We start from the raw sequence: 26,780 nt of genomic DNA, 5'->3' as shown, positions 1-26,780 counted from the left end.
CTTTATCAAGGCAGACTTTACCAACCTTAGGACAAGTTGTTTTGTGCCTAGGCGGACTTTGAAGTTCCCTTTCCACACTTCCTTAGGCGGACTTGGATGAGCTGAAGCCAAGGGTGGACTTTGAGTCTTCCATGGCATGTATGCTTTGACATGTTCTTGGCTTATTTTTCTTAACCAAAGGTAGGAGTTTAATTGACCTTCGCCATGAGTTAGCTAGCTGAAGGTAGGAGTTTAACTAACCTTTGCCATGAGTTCATCTTTCCTTGCCATGCCAACTTGGAAATCTGTCTTAGAAGATTGTCGGATATTTTTGTGAATAAGATTAACCTTAGGTAGGAGTTTGGGTAACTCTTGCCATGAGTTAGTCGACCAATGGTAGGAGTTTACCATTCATTGGACAACTTCATTGTTCCTAGGCGAACCTTGATCCTGCCTGAATATTTTCCATACTTGACCCTCTTGGGCGAATTTGATTGACCATCTACCTTTCCTCTTGTCTAACTTTGAGCTTGGGTGAACTTGTCTAAGCATCTGTCATTTTTACTTCTCCAACTTAGGCGAAATTTTCAATGTGCCATATCTAAATTCTTCATACTTTATCAACATTGTTCATGCCATGTTGATACCATGTTGGTTTATCTGGAACAAAAACCCTAATCTGGATTTCCATTTTGCTTATTGCACTTGGAGAACTTATTTTCGAAATCTGAGAACATGGGTACTGATAAAATGGCGAATCTTCTGGAACAAAACCCTAATTAGGGTTTGTATTTCGCTTTTTTCCCTTAAAGTTGTCATTTTCAAAATCTGAGAACATGGGTAGTAATAATTTGGCATGGGGATCAAAACCCTAATTCCAGAAGAAATAAAAATTCAAACCCTTGCTTATTATACTCAAAAGCAAAATTTCTCGCATCTGAAAACATGGGCAAGACTAATATGACCTAAAGAACAAAACCCTAATCTCAGAAAAAAGAAAAAATTTCAAAGCCTTGCTTTTTATATCTAGAGACAAGATTTTCAAATTCCGAAAAAATGGGTAGTAATAAAATGACTTAAGGAACAAAACCCATATGCCACTTTCAAAAAAGCAGAAAAAAACAGAAAAAAGCAAAATTTTCTAAAAATAGCGAGTTGTCAAAAATGACCCAAGGCAATTGCAATCCTCATCCTTCGGACCTTCTGAACACTTTGACAACACTCAAATGCAATTCTGAGCAAGATTTCTCAATTTGACTCGGGATGAATTCTCAAAAGAAACTCTAACTTAAAACTCTCTCAAAATGAGGATTTACGAAAATGCAGAGCTAAGGCAAAAACCTAAAAAATTAAAAAAAAACAGGGGGTCCCCATCGCAGTCCCCATCTTCACCTTGCTTAATATGCCATGAAACTTCCTCTTATTGGTCCCACGAACATGTTGACTTGAAAAGACAGCAATAATTTGACAACTACTAAGAACAAGGACACAAGCATGGCTTACAAATGACAAATAACAAGGTTTTGGCTCAAAATATGACTCAATATGAAATATTGTTTATGGGTGAATAAATTGATACTTGAAATAACCCACCTGCAAATATAGGGTAACTCCAAACAGTATAATTAGTCTCACTAATTAGATTTGTGCTATCCAAGCAAAGTGCTATCCAAGCAAAGTTCAAGATGGTTCAATCAACTTGAAAATGTTCAACTATTATTTCTTGGATTTTAGGTGATATCGATGATATTGAGGCTATTTTGTTGCATCACAAGAAAAAAAATCATAATCATGTTACCAACCTACTAGCCAAGTCAGTCTTCAACCCTAGCTTGAACTAGCATCTCATAATATAAAGAAACAAATTTCCATAGTTCCATGGGGTTTTGGGATGTCTCCTCAAGGGGATGGGGGAATGTGTTTTGGAGATGGAGGTACTTGAGGCCTAAGTTTGGAAACACCGTGGGGACGGCAGTAGGGGGGCGGCAAGGGAGCAGTGCTAACATAATACATATAGTACTTGAAAAATTAGTTTTAAAAATATGTATATGTATAACTGTATAACAAATAAGTAAACACATTGCAATGATTGCAATGAACTTTGAACAATAAGTTATAACTAGAAACTAGAAAGATTGTGTTGTAGTATCTTAAAAGGATCTAACCCTAAAGATAGTAAAAGCTCTAATTAACTTACCCCTATCATTTCAACTCAAGGTATAAAAATAATAGCATAAATCTATTTCAATTTTGTCATCATGAAAAAAATCTTTATATGTGTAATGATCACTCTAAATGATCTTATATTTTTTAACAAGCATAAGAACCATGCAAACTGAAACAATGCTTATCTCTTCTATTAAGTACTGATAATGATTACAAGCTGATACAAATTTTGGTACAGGGCAACACATTGAAAAGACACTTTCTAGATTGCCCAAATTGCATGAAACTAGCATCCAATAGAAAATAATAAAGGAAAATACCTTGGAAAGGCAGCTCAAATGATCACTATAGGTAGGGAACACACATATTTATTTAAATTACTGTATACAACAATGTTGGTCTGATACAACTGGAAAATATGTTGCAGGTCTGAAACATCACCATTGTAGGTCCAAACAACCCCTTAAAGCCTCCTAAAACTCACTCTATGCAACCATGTGCACCCCCAAACAATGCCAAACAATGCCAAACAGCCTGAGATAGACTCAACCATACCAATCAGTCTTGAAAAATTGCAAGTCCGCTCCAAGGTTGAGGGACGTATGGGAGTCCCTTTTAGCATTTCTAACACAAGAAACTTTTGAGAAACGTCCCCCTGGTGAGGAAATATCTCAAAGACGGCAGAGGAAACTTGGTGGCAGTGAAGGGATGGCAGAGGGACGTTCCCCAGGCGTCCCCACGTCTCGAGGACATCCCCGTCTCAGAAACACCAGCATTTTCAGGGGGTACGCATCCCTGTGGAACACTGCAAATTTCCTCTACCCTACTCAAGATCGTCATCCAATCACCTTGGCAAAAGAGTCGGGATGAGTGAGCCATTTGCAAGTTTCAACAATATAATCTACTGTCCACTAGAATGCCAATTGAATCTAGGTCATGAAGTAACAAAAACCATCTCAAATGATACCAAAGAACCAGTTGTGAAAAGCATCTATAGTGGCAAGGCAAACTATTGAATCCTCAATTACTAACTAATAAATTGTAAATCGTCCCTATTGAGGATTGGATAATGTCCTCAAAAGCTAGTTTGCGCTAGGCAAGGACAGCTAGGCAGGCTATCATGTTCATATGCAATAGTAATCTCACTTAAGATTTTGAAGACACGTGCATACCAACTAAAAAGAAATCAAGGATGTGCTCTTCTATCAAAACCTCCAAAGAAATTGTCATTCTACTTCTATGTAGATGTCACCTTCACTACCCTATAGTTGTGTTCAAATCTATTAGGTGTAAAAACTCCATCTATCTATAACACCTATTGTGGTATAACCTAGAATGATCAAAAATCTAAAATGACATGTTCAATATTAAATAAAAAACAGTGTGCACAATTGCATGGTGACAAGAAACAAATATATTTTGAATATATAGCATACAATGATGTAACGTCCCCTTCTCATTAGTACGTGGGGTTGGCCTAATATTTGACCCTCGTAGGCCAAGGAGTTGATAAAGGGGTCGTCTTGGCAGCTACTTATGGCTTCACATTTTATTTTACATGATTTTATGGTGAGATAATGTGTTCTCACATATGATGTCACGTGTGCACTTTATATTTTAGAAATATTTTAATATTTAGTAAAGTGCAACTAAAAGATTATTTTAAGGGGTGATTAAATATTGTTTTATTAAAATGGAATCTTCTAGAAGGAAGCCAATTCATGTGTGGGAAAAGGATAAAAAGGGAATGAGCCTCATGTTGTGATCATCGGTTATTTGACATCTCTTCTTGTGTTAAGAACTTGTGGAGCCAAGGGTTTCTGCAGATTTGGGTCATTAGGAAGGATACCTCCCTTTGATTCGGATAATTGAGGTGGTGAAAGATCCTCCGAAGGGTTGCAATTGTGAGTGAAGGATACCTCAGTCCTTCATACTTGAGTTTATTGTGGTTGACAGCATGCATTCATGGAAGGCGATTTTGGGAGAACACTTCAACTCATTGGTGAATAGACATTTATGATTGCGTCTACACATTGAGATAGGCAAGCCAATTCTCTTGGACAATATTGGAAGTAAATTTTGGAAAGAGTTGCAGTCATTTCAGGTCTGACACAAATTCGACCAGTCCCTCCATACCCCACGATTTTACTCATAACTTCATCTTGGAGCTTCGATCCAGTCCTAGATTGGAGTGCCCACTTAGGAGGAGTTCACTAATGATGATAGATGCTTAATAAGGAGTGAAGGAGCTGATATTTATTTATTATTGTCACTTACATCTAAACAGGGGCGATTTGGGTGAAGGGTTCGATTTGGGACAAGGAAAGCATAGGAAGACTAGATATTGCTTGCTTCTTCATCTATACACCAAGGCGCTATTAATATTATATTTTCCTAAGTTATTAATGCTCAATAATGTAATATATTGTAAGATATTGTCTTTTTAGTTTCTTATTAGAATCTTTCTATTTTGAGATTCTTTGTAAATCTTTATAATAATCTTCATGATCATTCGTAAATACAACAATCATTTTTACCAAATTATTTTCGTAATATGGTATCAGAGCAGAAAGAAAAATTTTGTTTTTTCTAAAAAAATTCGAACGAAATTTTTCATCAGTGAAAAAACAAATCTAGGGCTTGCAATTTTTTCAAAGTTCGAAATTCAAATTTTTTTTCTAAAGGGTTTTCTTCCAAGTGGTTTTTTCTACTGTTCTTCATGTTTTTTGTGGCGGATTTCTTTTCAACCAGACCTTCGTCCCGTGACGCCATTAATCCTTTGTGCGTGACACAATTTTTTCCACCTGCAAATTTTTTCTGCCATTTTTGGACGTAAATCTGCATTTTCGATTAGGGTTTTTACCCTTCAGATCAAGTCAAAAAAAATTTTGATTGCAGATTCTTGGTGGGTTTTTCGAGAGCTCAACTAGGTTGTTTTCAAACTTTTGTGGGTGCATCGTTTTCCGTGTCTCGAATTTCGTGCCAGCAGATTTCAATTCTAATTTCAGATTCTTTTTGGGTTTTTCACAAGGATTTCTAGGTTGTCTTCGGATTTTTCTTGGTCATCCAAAAAAATTTCTTGAAATCTGTGTCAATCGTACTTCATATTTTTTTTGATGTATGTACCTGTATCTGCCTCTGTTTTCTGCAATGGGATTTGTGCTTTGTATTTCGTGCTATCGCCTCTTCTCTAATTTTCGTTTTATGTGCATTGGAAAACGTATAAGATGGTGTCATTGACCAACTTGATGTTGGAAGGCAGTCAGCGATTTAATGGCAAGAATTATGACACCTGGCAGCAATGCATGCTGACTATTTTTGAATATCGTCGCCTTGATGATCTTGTTTTGGGAATAGAATCTCATCCTACCACAGCCAGATCAGATCAGGACAAGTTTGATGACTGGAATCAAGAGGTTGTTATGCTTCTCAAGCACTCTGTCACAAATGACCAGTTACCTCAGATTCCTTCCAGCAAGTCAACCTCAAAAATTTGGAAGCATCTAAAGGAGTTGCATGAGACATCCGACAAAAGTCAAGCGTTCTTTCTAAAGAACCAGTTGTTCTCCATCATGATGGATGAACACGTGTCCTTACAGGAGCATCTCACAAAGATAAAGGACATTCGAGATCAGCTCGAGGCTATCGGTCGGAAAATGGAGGAAGTGGATATGGTAGTCATAACCCTCAAAAGTCTACCTAAATCCTACGAGCACTTCATAGAGACTCTCATCATTACTTCTGCAATAGGATCGCTGGAAACAACAGTTTGGTAGCAGTGCCACTTCATCCTCCTCTGAGCAAGCATTTGCAGCCAAATCCTTTCACAAGGATAAAGGCAAATTTCAGTCATCTCAGTTCTCTCAGTCGAAGGGCTCTAATCAGTCACAAGAAGGCTCGAAAAAGAAGAAGGTTCAATGCAATTATTGTCACAAATATGGCCATCTGATTAAGGATTGTCGCACACAGATAGCTTCCGAACAGCAGTAGCAAGGAGGGTCTCAGCCTAAAGCCAATGTTGTTGAGCACACAGAGAAAAAAGAGTCTACCTTTTACGCCTTCATGGCTAAAAGACCTGTAGACCATGTGAAATCTTCTGCTTGGTATATTGATTCTAGTGCTTCTTGGCATTTCACTCACAAGCGTGATTGGTTTACAGAATTCACTCCCTATACTAATTCAGTTATTTTTGGAGGAGGTGAGGAGTATACCGTTGTCGGCAAGGGCAACGTTCAGATACAATCTGGTGGGAGGAATCTCATATTTCTCAATGTGTACTACAATCCCGGCATGGAACTGAACCTTCTCTCTGTGAATCAGATTATGCGTCATTCTCCTCAGCTTGATGTCATCTTCAATGCACATAAGTGTTCTATTATTGATCGTGCGACGCGCGCTACAGTTGTTGTTGGTATTGAGGATCATGGTCTTTACAGACTTGTGGATACAAGTGATTCTCTTGAGCATGCCTTCACAGCAAAATCCTCCTCTATCACCCGTCTATGGCATCAGCGATATGGTCACCTGAACATTCACTATCTTGCTCAACTTGTTCGGGAAGACTTAGTACATGGCCTACTTGAAATTCAAACTCAGAATCAATGAGTTTGTGAAGCTTGTCAGCCTGGGAAGCAGCACAGGACATCGTTCAAGGATGGTGACTCATGGCGAGCATCTAAGGTACTGCAGTTGGTCCACACTGATGTATGTGGTCCAATAAATACTACTTTTGTTACTGGGTGCAGGTATTTCTTACTTTTTGTTGATGATTACAGTTGTAAGATGTGGGTGTACTTTCTTAGACAGAAATCAGATGTGTCTCCTGTATTTCAGAAATTTAAGGCCTTGGTAGAAAGAGAGTCTGATTGTTCTATTATTACTCTTAGGTCTAATAATGGGGGGGAGTTTTGTTCTATTGCTTTCTCCACTTTCTATGATACACATGGTATAAAACGTCAGTTAACCACACCATACACCCCTCAGCAGAACGTCATAACCGCACTGTTACAGAAATGGCTAGGTCTATGTTGGAAAACAAAAATGTTCCTAAGAAGTATTGGGCAGAAGCAATGTTTACTGCAGTGTATCTCCTTAATAGATCTCCCACTCATGTTGTTAACAGGAAGACTCCTGAGGAAGCCTAGACTGGTCGCAAACCCAGGATCAGTCATTTGAAAGTTTTTGGCTCTCTTGCATATGTTTGGATTCCAGATTCGAAGCGCTCTAAGTTGGATTCCAAGAGTCAGAACCTCATGTTTACATGATACAGTGACAACCATAAGGCCTACTGGCTGATTGATGTAGACACTGATCGTCTCATCTTCAATCGCGATGTTCTCTTTGATGAAGATTGAGGACCATTTCAGCTTTCCTCCTCTGAGCAGAATTCTGAGGATCTGCCTTTGAAGGCTTCTGATTTAGGTGTTTGTCTTCCATTTGGTTCACCTGATGGGAGAGATGATGCAGATTCTGTATTTGATGATGCACTACCTGAATTTCCTCCGGATGATGCTAATCTTCCACCTATTCCAGATCCTCTTCCACCTCCAGTTCCAGTTATTCCTCCTCCATCTGATGTTGGCACATCTACTCTCTGGCCTAAGTGGTGGGCTAAGACCATCAGTAATCTTTGTCCTGATGAGCTCATTGAGGGTAGACCTTCCACAAATAAGGGCAAGCAGCAAAATACAATTAACTTTGCTCTCATGGACAACATTCATAGTATTTATGAGCCTCAGACTTATACCGAAGCAAAAGGGATTCCAGAGTGGGAACAGGCAATGGATACAGAATACCAAAGCCTTCTGAAGAACAACACCTAGGTTCTCTCTGATCTTCCTCCAGGGAAGAAACCCATTGTATCATGCAGATGGTACCTTGGATAAATGCAATGCCAAATTAGTTGCTCGAGGATTCACACAACGAGAGGGCATTGATTATGAGGAGACATTTTCTCCTACTGCCAAGATGAGTACCATTCGTCTTCCTCCCGCTATTGCAGCTCAATTTCGATGGAAAGTCCATCAAATGGATGTTAAGAGTGCCTTCCTCAACAATGAATTGCAGGAAGAAGTCTACATGACGCAGCCTCCTGGTTTCAAGGTTGCCGGCAAAGAACATCAAGTATGTAGACTCATTAAAGCACTCTATGGACTTAAATAGGCACCTCAAGCGTGGTACATGACGATTGATCAGTACTTGGTTGCTCAAGGTTTTCAGCGTTGCCCTTCAGATAGTGATTTGTATATCAAACACTCTGGTGATGATATTCTCTTTCTTGTTGTCTATGTGGATGACTTAATCATTACTGGCAGTTCAGCACATTTGATTGCAGAAATCAAATAGGATCTGTGCAAGGAATTTGATATGACAGATTTCGGGCTTCTCCATTATTGTTTAGGTGTTGAGGTTTGGCAATATTGTACACGGAAATAAAACTACTTAATTAAGTTGTAATGGTGTTGGTTAGTTGGCAACCGAGGGATGGCAATTGCGGTGCGACGGTTGGCGCTCGCACCCCCTCAACATCTTTATATACTTCCGAATGTAACTTGTGTACAACAATTATGAATGGAATAACATCTCTTATATTGCATCTGGTATCTATGGCATTATTATTCTGCATTACGTGTTTTATCTGTGTACTTTAAGTTATTCACCCGAGAGGGCAAACATTTGGCGCTGTTGCCTAGACGTACTCGGGAACGGAAGACGCGGATGGCGCACGGACACGATGGGCCTACCCGTTGGTGAGATAAACCCAGAGGCCGACGATGCCCAAACCGAGCTCTACAACGGAGAAGACACTGCGACGAGGGAATTTTCAATTCTGCTCTAGGTAGCCATCGAGACATACGTCCGACGAGAGGCCACGGAGGCGGAAATCCCACCAAGTGCCGTGTGGACAGCACTGGAGGTTAGCCCGGCAGTAAATCGGTTGATGAACCATCTTCCCCGGTTGCTTGCACAGGCATCGCTGGCACAACAAGCTCACCTGGAGGAGATTGCCAAAGAAGAGCAACGCCAACAGATCCTTCAACAGTACAAAGATAGCAGCCGACGGGAAGCAGAACGGGATGGCGCCAGGCCAGGAAGGAATTGAACCTTGAACCTTCTATATTCAAATAAAAGTGTCATTGACATGAGTTGTATCTGACGAAATGAATTAATAAAGACGTGATTTGGTTTATGTATTGTGAATTATGGAAATGTACGGCAATAATGCCCAACCTATTGAATAAAGATAGAAATAAAAAAGCAGAAACGGACGAGTGGGAGGCCGCGCAGAGGGCCTTGATTCTGGAGCAGCAAGTAGAACGTAGACGGAGGCTGAGGCAACTTGCCGAAGGACGACCTGCCGAAGGGTGGCCCGAGGGGAACCAAGGAGGTGTCATGGAGGGTGCAGAAGCCAACGGAAATTTCTACGCATCGCCAGAACACCGTAGGGTGCGGAGCCACGAAGAGTTTCTGGAGGAAACAAGGTTATGGCAAAATCTAGTCGAGGAGACTCCGAATCAGTTTAGAAACTTATCCCTTACACCACGAAGTAAGGATCACCAAAGGGAGCCAGGAGTGGGCGCGGGTGAGAACGAAGAGGAGGACAACCATACGGCTGTAGGTGCGACACACAACAGGTAAAACACCGTACCCCCAGTCACCCACGCAGGACACACCACCGGCACCGGAGGGAGCAGCGCAGGGGCTCAGACACAGCCACAGCCACCTCAGGGGAGACGACCCCCATCAATGGTGAGTAAACAAAAACTACCAAAGTTCAACGGCGACGGGAAGGAAGATCCCGTCCGCCATTGTCGAACGTGCGAAACCATATGGTCAGCAAACGGTGTTACCGATCAAGACGAATGGGTAACACAATTCCCAGCAACCTTGAGGGGAGTGGCCATAGACTGGTACTCAGATATGGATAAGGCCAAAGTCGGCACATGGCCCGACCTGAAGGAGTTTGGGATAGAGTTCCACCTCCTAAGACATGACAACGAAATAATCGCCGAAATCTATGGAACAAAGCAGAACAAGAACGAGACTGTTCGAGCCTATAGTCGGCGGCTGAAGGAACTATTGGGGAAAATGGAGAGTCAACCAGAGGATGGGTTGAAAAAGAGATGGTTCGTGGAGGGACTGAAACACTCCCTCCGAAAGAAGATGAAAATTGTTCCACCGACATTGTACGAAGACGCATACAATAGAGCGATAAATCTCGAGAGCGAGACCAAGACATCGAAGAAAAAAAAGGAGGATAGCTCGTCCGAGGAGGATGACTCTTCACAGGAAAGCAGCAGCGACGGCGAGGCTGGCAAGCGGGTGCAAGCGCTCCAGAAAGACATGGAACGAATGAGGAGGGAGTTCAAAACAATGAGAAGAACTGGTCAGACCGAAGGGGACATATGGTGTACTGAGTGCAAAGAGGAGGGGCATACAAAGGGTACTTGCCCGAAGAAAGCATTCTGCGAGATTTTCCAAGTGATGGGACACTCCACCAAGGAGTGCCCATACAACATGAAAACCCAAAGTACACAAATGAACTAGGTGCTGTTCACGGAGCAGACCACAACATCCACACCAGCGGGTACGGGCCAACAAACTAACACAACAGCATCATCTGGAGGATACCGAGATAACAGACGCGGCGACGGAAGTAATAACAACAATAACAATAACAGAAACCAGATCTAGTATGACGCCAACGGCCGGCCAATGATCTAGTGTAGTGCCTGCAATCAGTGGGGACACTTCGCCCGCGATTGCGCAAAGGAAGCCATCCCTCAGCACCTCTGCCGATGGTGCAGGCCAGGCGACCATGAAGACACAAATTGCCCGAAACCTGGTGTAAACCTCCTAAACATAGAACCCACGAAAGGAGAAGTGTTGGCAATCACAAGGGCACAGGCCAAAAAGGGTGCATACCCAAACCCCCACACAGAGATCGAGAGAGTGCGGGAAGCAAGAGACGAGATCACAAAGGAAATGGCCGCACAAGGACAGAACAGCCACCAGACCTCAAATCTGCCACGAACAAGGGGAGAAGAGGAAATCTTACGGCAGATATTGTAGATGGAGGTACCCATGAGAATACAAGACCTCCTGGGGACCATGCCGCAGTTAAAAACAGCTATCTTAAACTCTGTACCCTCACAAGTGAAAATGAGGGAGGTCGTGAGCCCCACAGCCGACCCTGCATTAAGGGAGGTCGTAAGCCCCATAGTCGACCCCATGTTGTTGGTAGTCAACAGCGGATGCCAACCGGCGGTGGTAGAAATGGGCATACTAGGGACTACCTTGACAAACACTATTGTGGACGGAGGGTCAAGAGTAAATGTGCTCCCAGAAGCCACATGGAAAAAACTGGGAAAGCCTACGTTGTGGCCCCCAACGTTCAACCTACTAGAGGTAGATCAACATGGGATTAAACCCCTTGGTACCCTCATGGGCCAGCAAGTGATGATTGGCACGCAGCCATTCGTGTTGGATTTTGTAGTAATTCCCCTAAAGCAGAAAAAGGTATGACGCCTTTCTCGGGCGTGGGTGGCTCATTGCAGCAAAACCAAACCATAACTGGAAGCGGAATACTCTTTCCTTGGAAAAGGTGGGGAGGAAGTGCGTGATCGATCTCCGTACGCAGATGGTGAGTGAGGAGTTGGCATCCTCCTCCGACTCGAAATCTGAGGGAGACCAGTTGGGGGAGGGCGAAGACGGACGCCACATGGAGCCTAGTGACGAAGGGGTGTTAGAACTGGAGGCATGCTCAGGGGACAACGGGGACTCCTTGAATGGTCTCTTCCATTGGCAAATGGGAGACTATGAAATATTTACACCCTTGTGCAATGTATTGAGCATCAAGGAAGAACCAGATATATTTCCCCCAAAGTATGGTGAGTCCAAGGAAGGGGAGGCCTTGGTGAACGAGACACCGGCACACCAATTTCCGAAGGGCGAGCCCATTAAATACCAGGAAGCCAATTTAAAGGAGACAAACCTCGAGGGGATGAGTGACCCCAAGATCATCCTTGTCGAAGATGACTGGAACCCAGTGCTGAAGGCTGCAGCCTTCAAAATTTTCCTTGAATACAAGAATGTCTTTGCATGGACGTACAAGGACCTGAAGGGCGTGCCCCCAGAGCTATGTGTACACCGAATAACATTGGTACTAGGAGCCCAGCCGGTGAGGAAGCGGCCTTACCGTATGAACAAGAATTATGCTGCACAGGTGAATGACGAAATTGAGCAGATGTTGGAAGCGGGCATAATCTTCAAAGTTCAGACAAGCGAATGGGTGTCTCCCATTATGATTTCCCTCAAGAAAGAGGCCAATCAGATCTGGATCTGTGTAGACTTCCGATGTCTGAATGTTGTCACTATTAAAGACCCGTTTCCCATACCCTTCACCGACAGCATCTTGGAGGAAGTAGCTGGACATGAAATCTATTCCTTCATGGATGGGTTCTCTGGGTACAACCAGATATCCATCGCGGAGGAAGATAAGTTGAAAACAACCTTCGTGGTGGAGGACGGTGTGTATGCATACAGCCGAATGCCCTTCGGTCTATGCAATGCACCTGCCACCTTTCAGCGCATCATCTTGCACATCTCCGACAAGATGTTGGTGGGGAACTTCAAAGCCTTCCTGGACGATTGGTCTATTTCCAACGGACAGGACATCCACCTAAAAACCCTCAGGGAGTGCTTAGAGATCTGTCGGAGGGCACGGTTGGCCCTCAATCCGAAGAAATGTAGATTCATGGTACCACAGGGAAGATTGCTTGGACACATTGTGTCTAAAGAAGGATTGAAAACAGACCCAGACAAGATTCGGGTAATAGTAGAAATGGAACCTCCTACGGACGTCACGGGGATAAAGTCCTTCCTTGGTCATGTGGGGTACTTCAGGAGGTTCATCAAGAACTTCACTGAGGTGTCCCACCCGTTGGATAGGTTGACACGGAAAGGGGAACCATACATCTAGACAGGGCCACAGAGCAAGGCCTTTGAAGAGCTGAAGACAAGGTTGACGGGAGCACCCATACTGGCATACCCGAATTGGGATAAGGAATTCCACGTTCACGTGGATGCCTCAAACTATGCCATTGGGGCTACATTAGCCCAGGTAGGAGGACACGGGTTGGACCACCCCATTTATTGCCAGCAGGTTGCTCTTGAAGGCTGAAAAGAACTACAGTACCATAGAACGCGAAGCCCTTGGCATGGTCTATGCCGTACAGAAATTCCGTCATTACCTACTGGCCACACCATTCACATTTTACGTAGACCATCAGGCACTCATGTACTTGGTAAACAAGCCTATTATCTAGGGGAGAATAAGCCATTGGCTATTGCTACTACAGGAGTTCACATTTTCAATTGTGGCAAGACCAGGGCGAAGTCATGTCATAGTCGATCAATTGTCCCGGATTAAGTCGAGGGAACCTCCAGAGGGAGTAAATGTTGATTTTCCGGATGCACACTTGTTCCAAATAGCTGTACTTCCATCGTGGTACAAAAAGATTGGAGAGTACATGTCAACGTCCCGATTTCCGGAGGGAATGTCGCCAGGGGAACGGAGAAAGCTCATATTAAGGAGCAGGACTTTTTCACTCATCAACGGTTTACTCTACAAAATGGGGCCAGACCAGATATTAAGGCGTTGTGTCATGGAGGAAGAAGTACTGAGTGTATTAAGGGAGGTACACGAAGGACCTGCAGGTGGACATATGGGCCCGGGCACTACAGCCCGCAAGGTACTCCTGGCAGGACTGTGGTGGCCAACGGTACATCATGATGCCAGGGAGTGGGTCGTGGGGTGCGACACTTGCCAACGGGCGGGCAAACCTCTGAAGCGGGACTTCATGCCCCTCAACCCGTCGCACGCACAGGAACTCTTCGAACGATGGGGACTCGACTTTGTAGGGCCTCTTAAGGCTAGTCGCACACAACGGTGCCGGTACATTGTGGTTGCGACAGAATACTTGACTAAGTGGGTGGAGGTGAGGGCTCTCCCGGATAACTCTGCAGTAAGCATAGCTAAATTTATTTACGAACAAATCATTACGCGATATGGTATACCTATTCAATTGACCAATGACCGGGGAGGCCACTTCATGAACCATGTCATACGACTGTTGACCTCAGAATTTAAGATTTTTCACTCATTATTGAGCCCATACTACCCACGTGCCAATGGCCAGGCCGAGGCCACAAACAAAATATTGGTATCGGTAATTTACAAGTCCTGCAGAGTAGAAAAGGAAGATTGGGAGGAGAAGTTACCCTCTGTACTATGGGCCTACAAAACGACTTACAAGGTGACCACGGGTCAGACCCCGTTCCAACTCATGTACGAGTAGGAAGCGGTGGTGCCAGCGGAATTCATGGTGCCAAGCCTGGGCATTGCGGTAGAGAACAGACTCGGAGATATGGAGAGCCTGAGAGAGAGACTGTATGCCTTAAGCAAGTTGGACGAAAAAAGAATGATGGCACAATGGGCCACAGAGGCAACCCAGCAAAGACGGAAGGTCTGGCACGATAAGCATCTTCGGCAAATGAAGTTTACTCTGGGGCAGTTAGTGTTGAAATTCAATGGGAGGAACGAAATCAAACCAGGAAAATTTAAAGTGCGATGGCTAGGGCCCTTCAAGGTACGCGAAGTCAATACCAACGGGGCGATTAAATTGTGGACGCTCCATGGGAAGGAGCTACCAGACGCGGTCAATGGGTCGAAATTAAAACAGTACCACGAACGGGCGACCGATCTTGGAACCTTTGGAAGAAATAATTTTAAAAAAAAAAAAAAAACGTACGGTCGTACAATGGACCATACAGTCAAAGAAAAAAAAAAAGTTAAAAAGTCACGGTGGCAACACCGACGGTGGTAACCACCGTGCGGTGGTAACACTGACGGTGGTAACACCGATGGTGGGACCACTGTGCGGTGGCAACATCGACGGTGGGACCACCGTGCGGTGGCAACACCGACGGTGGACACCACCATCATGCAGTGGACACCACTGGAGTATAAAGCCCGCACAAACAAGGTGCAAACCACAACCCGCACAAACATAAAGCCCACGCACGAAAGGGAGAAAATACGCAGCGCACGCAAGGGAGAAAATACGCAGTGCACGCAAGGAAAGAAAATACGCAACCCACGCAAGGAGTAAACCACGCAGCCCACTCCGCCCAACAACGAAGGCATACACGGCCACGCAGGAGGAGGTAGTTAAGGTGGTTCCGTAATGGTACGGCTACAACCAGGAAATCAAGGCATGGAATCTGCTAGGAAACAGAGTTGGAAAAAACAGTTGCAAGCTTCCTCCAGTAGCAGCCAGATGGATAGCAATACCAGGGTCTTATCGTCAGGTGTACGTGTTGCAAGCAACACCATGGATGCCAAAGCCCGACAGAAGCAAAAGCAGAAAGCACCTCAAGCTGCCATAAGTGGGAAAAATACGTTAACACCGCAGAATATCACCTTTGAAGCCCTAAATGGGTCGGAATGCCGGAAATGGTGGCAGGACACTCCCGAAAATGATTTGGTGAAGCAGAACCTTCGTAAGGCAGAAGTGGAGTGGGCTATTCAAATGCCCGTGTTTCCTATCGGCGAGTATGAGGGTGCCCTACGGTTCATGGTGGACACCTTCGACAGACACACGCACGAGTACTTTCGAGTACCTCGGGAGGGATGTCACCGTATCCTTCAAAGCGATGGACTTTACCAAAGTATTCGGTATTCCAGGGAGACAGGGCAGGAAAATAGAGCTGAAGGCTAAGAAGATGAAGCGGGAGGAGGAGTATTGGATTAAATTAATATCTAGGAACTTGACGACAACAGAGCTGGACAGCGTGGCGAATGCCACGAAGGGACGAGGAATCCGCAAGACCTTTGTTGCAGAGGGCCACTAGCCGTGCATTATGGATGTCATTAAGAGAAGGTTGACAGGATCGGGTAGGGCGTCAGACATAGCCCTCCCTTAGATTATGCTCATGAACGGGTTGATGAATGGCATTGTGTATGATTGGGCCGCGTTACTAGCAGAGCGCATATATGAGTTCTTGACGATGCAGCATCGCACGTTCTGTATGCCCCACTATGCTATAGGGTTGTTCTTGGAGGCCACGCGGGAAGCAGTGCCGGAGGCAGAGTTGGAGGTACGACCGCAGGGACCGTTGGCAGCAGGTGAGCCTCCTATCATGTATTGGAGACACTTGGACATTGGGCACTCTTCCGCGAAGCGGAAGCGAGCGGTAGATACCGCCTCAAGGGAACTTGATAGCGGGAGGGATTCCAATAGTACAGAGGATTCAGAAGCGAAAGATGAGGAGGATGATAGCAGCAGGGCGACGGAGGAGAAGGTCCTTTTTGCCCCACCCCTGCTACCGATGGGCACACCTGCGATGACATCTGGAATGGTCGGCACCTTTATTCCGGCATTTGGGCAGAGCCGCACGCCAGTTGCACTTGGCCCCATCCAGCAACAAGTAGCATCACTGGAACCGACCCCAACCACGGAGGCACTTACCGAAGACATGGTAGAGTCACGAACGGAGGAGTCGCTGCATCGAGTAGTGGTCGATGAGGAGCAGGGGCTGAGGGAGGTGGTGGAATCGGCAGGTACAGTAGGGTCTATTTTAGCATCGCAGGTGCAGGTCCACTTTACACCACCAAAGACTTGTCAGTTGGCGGTGTCGCTTGTGGCATCTACCACACTCCAGGCAGACGCTACCATGGTCTAAGCATGCCAGGAACTTGCTTGATAGGTTTCGAATGCAGGATTGCAAACCTGCTTCCACACCTATAGAGACTGGCTTGAAGTTATCAGCCAAGTCTGATTCTCCTCCTGTAGATGAAACACAATTCAGGCAACTAGTGGGCAGTCTCATCTATCTTACTGCTACTAGACCTGATCTCAGTTTTGTAGTGAGCTACATTTCAGGCTTCATGACAGCCCCCAAGGCTAATCATTGGGTAGTAGCGAAGCGTGTGCTGCGTTATATGAAAGGCACCTTTGATTACGGACTTCTTTACACTAGGAGTCATGATCCTAAACTCAGTGGGTTCACAGATTCAGATTGGGCAGGCTCGGTTGATGACAGGAAATTAACCTCTGGATATGTGTTCAGTTTGGGATCCAGTGCAGTCACTTGGACTAGTAAGAAGCAACAGGTAGTGGCTCTCTCCTCGACAGAAGCAGAATATCGGGGAGCAGTTAAGGCAGCTTGTGAGGCAGTTTGGCTTCGCCGGATGCTTGCGGATATGCACATATCTCAAGTAGGTTCGACTCCCTTGTTCTCTTACAATCAGGGAGTTCTCAAACTTGCTAAGAATCCAGTCTTCCATGAAAGAACCAAACATGTAGAGCTTCATTGGCATTACATTCGAAAATTGGTTGAAGACGGATCCATTCAGTTGCTGTATGTTCCTACAGCGGAGCAGCAAGCCAATATTCTCACCAAGCCCCTCAGTACAGATAAGTTTGTAAAATTCAGGGGGTCTATTGGTGTAGTTGATAGATTGAACATTAAGGGAGGGTATTAATATTATATTTTCCTAAGTTATTAATGCTCAATAATGTAATATATTGTAAGATATTGTCTTTTTAGTTTAGTTTCTTATTAGAATCTTTCTATTTTGAGATTCTTTGTAAATCTTTATAATGATCTTCATGATCATTCGTAAATACAACAATCATTTTTACCAAATTTCTTTCGTAATAGGCGCTTCATCCAGGTTCATTTTTGGCATTGTTTCATTGAGTTTCAATCATGTATGTTTGAATTAGTGGCTGCCATTAGTACTCAGAAATTCTGAAACTAGTTTATTGTAAGCCAACAGTCTTGGCCATTGCTAAACATTTTGTAATCAGTCTATTGCTTTCAATAATAGGGAGGGATAAGGTTGCATTCAATCTATATGTTGTTACTCAATCATTTGGTTGCATGCCAATTGTTTGTAAAAATACCAGTCTGCTGTAGGTGTTCATTTCTTGCATTTGATTCATGTATATGCATATGAAAAACATAAAACTATTGCATGTCCATCCTAGAAGGTTGTCTTAATGTTTTAGAATCGTTTGCAAGCAATAATACCATTGCCAATTGGAGTTAGTACTATTAAAGCAAGTCTGAAGTCATATGCCAAAGTTAAACTGCATAACACGCAGAATTATACAGCTGTCCAAAACCGCATAACATGCAGGTTAACAGTCTGAAAACTAGAACATCGGGTTATCCGACAATTGTTTGTTAATATTCCCTACACTTTCAGTCATATAACAGCAGGGGATATTTAAAATGAATCATGTCATTTAACCCTTTCAGTGCTATAAACAACAGTTCCATATATGGATTTATCCAATAGCAACTAAAAAATGGATCTACACTAACAAAATATGCTGCCAGACAAGCATTATGTTCTGGAACTCCACATACCGTGTGTTTAGTCCCACTCCTGAACGAACAAGCTGAACAATTCGAGGAACTAATAGTTCTAGAGTAGGAAGATCAACATATTTTAGACACAGATCAAGGGTCTCCCACATGGGGGAATCTTTCGCAACAGCAATACGCAAGTTTTCAAACTTGTCTCTTCGAATACCAACATTTTCTGCATGTAACTGTGGTAAACAAATAAAGAATCAGTAAGAGAACCTATGACTTCTTTATTGCTAAATGCAGTTCATGTAATGCTGTAACATATAAGAGTAATGTCATGCTAAAATTGTATCCTAATAAAACATAATAACATCTTAAATTGCACAAAATGTCATGCAGCTCAGACAAAGTTTGGAAGTTACTAATCAATAGCCCTAATATGATAAATATTTAAGTAAAGCATACAAAAATATCAGTATGAGGCATGGAGACATGTAAACCTCTGCATAATTGAGCCTCTGATCTTCTAAACTTGAAAGGCTTTCTAACATACAGAAAACCAAATCTGGTAAATGGGGTCGAATTGCATCCCCAGCACCCTGCAACAAAGATGTGCGATGAGACAAAATGACAAAGGTTTGGATGATTTATGCCATTTCAATTTCAATCAAACGAAGATCTGCTATTACTAGAGGAATTTAAATGCCCAATACACTACAAATTATTTACCAGTACATACCCAACTTTGAATAATCCATGATAGTTTTAGGTTGGTATGCTTTGCAAAAAGGAATCAAAATCTTCAGACATTTCTAAATCAATGATTAATATTCTGTGATTTATCATATAAATAATGTAGCAATTTGAAAATTTCAGTATGTGTTTTGGCACATTGCAGCACTATTGATTTTTCTGAGTGGTTAACCATCTTTATGTAGAAAGAACGAATTTTATTGAAAGGTAGCAATAGAATGGACAATCAGCACATCCATTCATATGACAAAATTATTAAAGCCTATACTGTTAAATAGATATTAAACATTCCAACTCTGGATGAATATTTCAAAGCGCAGCATACAACATATGACAAAAATCAAAGTGAAGCAACACAACACTGTACGTGAATTATCAGAAAACAAGTAAATCAATGCATTTATATCACTGGTGAAATAAATGTAAGACATCTGCAGAGTGATAATAATAAAAATTATTGCGAAGAAACCCCTATATAGGCATAAGTCTCATGTTCATACATGAAAGAGAAGCCACGATGTTGTGCAGATACTACACAATCACACCAATTAAAACTCAACCCAAGCGGAAGCTTAAATGTAACCATGATATAATTAGATTTTAGCTAGAAGAAATCACATAAGCATATTTATCTAGAGTAGGCATCTCCAGTTGATAATCATGTACATCGTACTCTAGGATTCAATACAATTGTAAAATTTCCAGAAGCAATAGATGTGCCCTGAGATGAAATCCAATGAGCTATGACTCCAATAACTTCTTTTATATAAAGAACTGGGTTTATAAAATTACTGACAATGGATTTTCTACAGTGGAAGTTAGATTTAATATTGCTTCTTTAGCATGCATAACACACCCAAAAAGAATCTAAATCTTGTAAAATAAATATTTGTTGAATGTTTACAGTGCCATCATTTCTATTTTAGTTAGACTCTTAGCACCTTGGTAAATGCATATGCATTTTTTAAGCATAGAAGCTATCTGAAAGTTATTGCCATAGGTAAGTGACCCATTTCTGTACTGCAACTACTAGCAAAACAAAACTGAATCTATAAGTTACGCCAGCTAAAGTTGCAAGCTCTTACAAGCAAGTATTGGTGAGTCACAGCTAATATACTCACCTGGATTTGTCACAGACCCATTCAAAAGAATAACTCCAATCTCTCAAGTATGAAATATATTTCTAAAATATATTTTGTCAAAACAGAATACGTTACATAATTTGTGAGTTGTTTACATTTTTCTGAACGTCAAGTTATTATTTGATTTTCACTTGCCAGCTCCCAAGAGTCCACATCATACGAATTCTGTTATAACACAACATTCTTGGAATAAATTATCATGTTCAGAATTTCATTGATACTGGATTTGTACTTTGACAACAATATTAGTTGTACTATTGTTGCTCCATGGATCACCTTAACTTGTGGCCATTCTCAATGTGAAGCTTTCACAATTATAATTTGTTCATCTGCATAGTAAAGCCTTATGTCCCTCCACATTGGTACCTCCTAGCACCTGGACTTATATCCAAGTTTTTCCCAGAGCACTCAAGAGTAAAATTCCTATAAAAATGGGGTTCAAATATATTTAAGAGGGGCATTCTACGGTGAAAAAAGTCAATTGGATTTTCTGAGTAATATTGAATTTTTAGCTTAAAGTTTTATTACAGACCCCTAATGACAAGGTGATGAAATGTGAAGGTTACTGATTAACCTCAAAAATAATATCCTTATTAAGTATGCTTGACCTCATGATATTATTCTTGGTTTATAGTTGTCTTTGACTAGAAGATCGCACAGCATCAATTTTTGCAACACACATTTTCCTTCAAAGAATAAAAACCAGCATTGAAATAAAAAGCCTGTGAGTTCGTCAATATGACTATCCTTCTGCTATCATATTTGCATCTAAATTTGAGTTACATACAATTGATCTGGGCTTTTCGTACAAATCAGAAGTAGAAATATGCTCAAAAAATTGTTAGCCTGCTCCTTCAATTCCACAGAATGCTCTGCCGTGGTAAGTGACTCAACATGTTGGAAAAATATGGATAATGGATGAGTAGATTTTATATTTACTGATCTCTCTATTGAGTCCTACACAGATATCAAAAATGTATGAAGGGTCTTACGTTTTCTTTGTTTGCTTCAAAAGATTTTAAAAAGAGCTAACCTTAGAAAGTTTCATGATCATTTTGATTGAAACTTGCTGCACACTTGAAACTTTGCTCATCATACCCTGAGAAAGCATAAATGGCAAAACAATAGCCATTGTTGCACTTGCATCATTTCTGTCTGTGAGGGATGTATCGCATAGCCTTGTACTTAACGAACTTGCCGCTCGGCAGAGACTGTCACCAGCATTCCGAACAGTTTCCTTTATGTCATCCATAGCACGAAAAGCTGTGATCCAGATTCTCTCCAGGTATTTTCCCACCTAATGCATACACAATAAATTCCAGAATATTCAATTAGAAAAAAAAATAGTACGATTGCCTTGAGCAACATGCATTGATGACAGGGCAGTTCATAAATTTTTCCAATTTCAAAATCAAATAACCAATATATTAAAATATATAGAGAATCATTACACCAAAGCTATAATCATTTTCATATTATAAGCTTCAGTAACAGTTTATATACCTGCCAAAACTTGCTACCTGTATAGAGAAATGCACATAAACAAACTGGAAAAGAAGACAACCATCATGAATGAGCTGGCAGTAAGTTTTTTGCATTTTTAAAGAAGCATATTCTGTTTATCCAAAAGAAAATGTAATGTCCCCTGTTGATGGAGTACCTAATTTTTGCTCAAAAATAATAAATCCAATAATACAATTTATTTACAAGAGTATTCTTTCACTAAATTACAAAACAGCAATTGAATTTAGGAAAATAATCGATTAACATCAAAAAAAATGATAATGAAGATTCCTATTGTAAACATGCACACTATAGCTGATTCCTAATAACCAACCATATTAGAAACTTGAGGGGAAAGCACAATAGAGCACCAGGAGACTGTTCTCCACGACTAAGCCCAAGAGCACTGAACAACCAACCAATTCAATCCGACCCCTTGGCCCACAAGCAATCCAACTCAATGGGTAGTCTACTTCATTGAGGGAACCCATACACCTGCATCTCCCTATTATGTTTCCTTGCCATTTCCTAATATGATTGCTTTATAAAAAAAATGAATAATTACTAATCCTAAGATTCTTGATGAATTGGCAAGTTAAATAAATAATATGTTCTATACTAAATTCACAAACTAATATATATGGGATTCAAATATGTAACATACCAACTACTGCAGAAATATAAAGTTTGTTGTATCTTACTGCCTTATAATTCAAATTATCACTGCTTTATAATGCTAATTTCTTACTGCCTTCTTATCCAGATCAGATTTCAATGCCTTTCTTCCTGCCATTCTCCAAGACGGGGTCTGCCTTATATAGTCCTCAATATGGGACGAAGGGTCCCAACCAATATTAAAGATTACATCATTCCAATCAGAGATGTCTCCTCTTAGTCAACACTGCCCCTTCACTAACCACTGTTTGTTGAGTAGATGATTTTCAAGATAATTATATTAACTCTAAACAAATCGCCAACCTGATGGGGGTGGTATAAAGAGGGTGATCCACTGCTTTCAGGTGTCATTTTGGGCATTTTGAGTTTTTGGTAATGCCCTTTTGATATTCTGGTTTTTAGCAGGTCTTGGGAGGAGCAGCTCAGACATATTGAGGGAGGTGTTGAGCATTCTAGAGAGGGATTATTTGTATGCCAAAGAATCCATTTGTGTTTTAGGCATGACAAAGTTGTTATATGAGTCACATTATCAGCAAAAAATGTTATAAGATTGAGTGGGTGTAATGTCCCCATCCAACCCCTAAAACCAAACAAACAAAAGGAGCCATTTAAGGTCTAAGAGTGGCAGGCCTAGGACACCTTCAATTTAGGGTTTTTTCACAGTCTGTCAGGTACGCGTTGGGCTGTCTGTTCGTTTTAGGGCCACACGAAAAAGTCTCTGCTCACATTGTGCCCATGCAACTAGGGCTTTCTTTTGCACATCTCTTTTCCACAGCAATTGGTTTTGCACGATTTTTTTAAAATCGGGGGTATATTTTGGTGGTGACTACTCGCAACGGGTTTGTGCTGATATTTTTGATGATTTTTAAAAAAACATGGCCATTTTTCAAGCATTGTTCTGTGCGACTAGTCTCAATTTCGGTGCCATTTCAGGGTTTTCTTGGCAGACGAATTTCTGCAAGGTTTTTTCAAACAATTTTTTTTTAAATCATGGCTTATTTTTCTTCAGTGTGCAACTTAGGGTTTCAGACCCAGGTTTGCATCTTTATTTTTATTTTTTTAATTTCTCAATGAAAATAGAAGGGTTTTTCAAATTTCTTTCCAAAAAAAATTGTGGAGGGTTTTTGCATGATTTTTTTCCCAAAAATTGTGGCCTTTCTTACCATTTTTTCCACAAAACAAAGGATTTTGATTTTTTCACAAAATCTTGTGTGATTTCAACATCACATCGAGGGTTTGAGAATTTTTCCACAAAATCGCGGTGCTGTCTTACAGAAGCCTTTTTGACGATTCTTGGACAAATTCGTAGGTTTCAATTTTTTGCCAATTTTTTATCAACAAAAATCGAAGTCTTTTGAGCAGCTGATCTCAGTTTTTGTCTCTTAATAATGGGAGGGATGGCTTTCATTACCCAACATCATGTTGGAAGGCACTCAAAGGTAAACAAATTGTGGTAAACTTGGTCATATGAAGAAGTTTTGCAGAAAGCGGTTGGCTAATCAAAGATCCAACCAGGGAGGGTCTCACCACCAAGCTCATGTCACAAAACATTCAAAGGAAGAATCACCCTTGTATGCATTCGTGGCCAAATGACCTACAGATTATGTCAACTATCCATAAAGTAGTTAGTAGAATGACCATTAAGGGAGGGTATTAAAGTAATATTGTAATATTGCTATAATGGTCATCTTAGTCGTTTAGTTTCTTTCTAGAATGTTTCTTTTCTTGTTTCTATTTTCGATCATTTTTGTTGTGGAAAGATCTTCTTGTAATATTCTATATAAGGACTATTCCTCACCTTTGTTTAATCAAACAATCAATTATCATTTCATAATTGAAGATCATTAAAGCCAGATTTCTAAGCATAATAGCAGATTTAGTGCAGATTGTGAAAGATATTTTGAGCAGACTTGTTAAGAGATATATGCTAGATATATATGGGGAATAGATAAAGAGAATTAAAGTGAGAATATGCAAGCATACAAATGTTATGGTCAATGAGAAGAGGGGAATCATGGAGCAAGCATACAAATGTTATGGTTAATGAGAAGAGGGGAATCATCGAAGGAGATCGTAACGTCTATCATCCGTTGAAGAAGCAACATTCAAGTAGGTGGAATCTAGTTTTGATGGAGGTTGGTGCTTCCCAAAGGAAGAGATTGATATCTCTTGTTGATTTAGTGCTGACTTGTGGTGATTGTTGTCTCCAGTGGGTTGGTATCTACAAATCATTTATGAGGGGATTAGTGGTCGCTTTTGGGTTGGTGCCTACAAATCTTGTAAAGAGAATTTTATATAAGCAATATTTTGTCGTAGTTTTATCTCAAAAGGGTTTCCACATAAATCTTGTTGAAGTTATATATCTGCGAGAGAGTATTCCACTTGCGTTGGTGATTTATTTTCATATCCTCAGTGTAGCTAGCTCCTCCGTAACTATTCATCCAGCATAGCAAGCATGACATGTGCATTCGTCTTCCTTTCTTAGGCCGTCGGTGAAGTTCTCTACTTGCATTGTTGTCGGTGACTTATCTGTCTTCTTCAGTTACCATTTTTCATGAGTTATTGCGGGAGTGTGACCGTTTCTTTGGCGCGGATGTCTTTTGGTATTTCCATGATAGCTATTGGTATCGACATCTCCTAAAAGATTAGGCGTTCGATTCATAATTATATATATGCTCTTCTTGATGCTTGTTTTGCTCTCCTTCGGCAATATATTTATTTCTGAATCGTGCAGGTTATGGATAGTTATTTGTGTGCTTCATCATATAGTCACATGTAATACTTTTCAGTATTTTTGCTAAGTCCGAATTCTGAGATTTTCGGCATTCATTGTTTTATGGAAAACAATTGATGTGTAATTTTATGTTTTGAGAGGACGAGTATATCATTAGTTATCATTATGTCAAGGAGTTGTATCTGATAAGAAAGAGATTCAGACTTTGTGATAGTCAATTGAAGCTTTCAATATATGTATTGGTCATTTGAAATTTTCAATTAAGGTATTACTTTTGCGGGCTGGGTTTTTCACCCTCAAGTGGAGGATTTTCCCAGGATAAATTCTTTGTATCTTGTTTCAGATTTTTGTGTTGCTAAAACATTAACATGGTATCAGAGCCAGGTTCCTTCTATATAGCCTAACCGCCTAAAGGTAGATCCTGTGCTTTTAAGGAGTTCAATCAACAGGTTGCAGATGTCCAATCAGCTACTTGTCAGAACTTATGCATGCGATTTGAGTCTTTCTAAATGAAAGAGTTGCTACAATCTTCTTAAGACGTTTCATCCTTTGTTGAGCAGTTTCTTTAGAAGCTGAGTGTTCCTTTTATTTGTGTATTCTCTATTCTTTAAGGATTTTGAAATCAGAACAGCTTCGGTGAAGTAATTGGTTTTTAGCGATTTTGTTTGAAGGTGTGCACTGAGCGATCGCTGCGTGTAAATATGATTGTCGATGAACTGAAGATAGACAGTGAGTGATGTCAAGGGCCGAAGGCCACGCAGTCATTATCTCTAGATGCTTTAGTATGGTTGAAAATTCCAATGCTAAGCAAGATTAGGAAAGAACATTGGTAGAAGACTAACTTAAAGAGAGATAAGTATTTCCTTTGTAGTTGAATGATGTTCATGAATTTTTCGTGTTGTTATTAATTCATGCTATATCATTGGGATAGTGAATCATGTATGACTCTAGCATTAATATTTCTCTTCAAGATAGTCTTGAACTATTAGTAATCTCTCTTAATGCTTTTAGGACAGACTGGAGAGCATAAGGATGATGAGAGATTGCATTCAAGGAAGGAAGACCTTGATGATGGTTGCCATGAGATTGAGTTGGTGACTGTAGACGTTTTCTTGAAAAGGAGGAATTACCACTCAGAGGGAGCCTCACTTTATAGCTTCATAGGGAACCTGACACTTCAACTTCAGAGGGAGCTTGACTTTCAACTTTAGAGGGAGCCTGACTCTTTCAGCTTCAGAGGAAGTCACATCTTTTCGCTAATGAGTTATTCTTTGTGAGATAAGTTTGAGGTGAAATCCCTTGTTAATGAGTTCTTCTCTGTGAGAGAAGTTCGAGGTGAAATCCCTTGTTAATGAGTTCTTCTCTGCGAGAGAAGTTTGAGGTGAAATCCCTTGTTAATGAATTCTTCTCTGCAAGAGAAGTTCGAGGTGAAATCCCTTGTTAAC

General features: G+C 41.3%; 1 protein-coding gene across 4 annotated transcripts in view; it reads right to left on the bottom strand.

Moving 5' to 3' along the window:
* Positions 1-26,780, bottom strand: part of LOC131048806 (uncharacterized) — a 327,816-nt gene that overhangs the window by 84,172 nt on the left and 216,864 nt on the right. For all 4 annotated transcript variants that reach the window (XR_009106522.2, XR_009106523.2, XR_009106524.2 and 1 more), the window contains 3 exons: positions 21,457-21,720; positions 19,029-19,127; positions 18,586-18,770 (listed from right to left, as the gene is read on the bottom strand). Coding sequence is in view for 1 of the 4 variants with exons in the window: in XM_057982881.2 (XP_057838864.2) it covers positions 18,586-18,770; positions 19,029-19,127; positions 21,457-21,720 (548 nt within the window). In the remaining 3 variants the exon portion in view is untranslated. The remainder of the gene's footprint in view (positions 1-18,585; positions 18,771-19,028; positions 19,128-21,456; positions 21,721-26,780) is intronic.

Source organism: Cryptomeria japonica, chromosome 8, assembly GCF_030272615.1.
Source record: "Cryptomeria japonica chromosome 8, Sugi_1.0, whole genome shotgun sequence".
Classification (NCBI taxonomy): Eukaryota; Viridiplantae; Streptophyta; class Pinopsida; order Cupressales; family Cupressaceae; genus Cryptomeria; species Cryptomeria japonica.
Note: the sequence above shows the minus strand (reverse complement) of the source record. Positions and strands in the feature narration are given on the sequence as shown.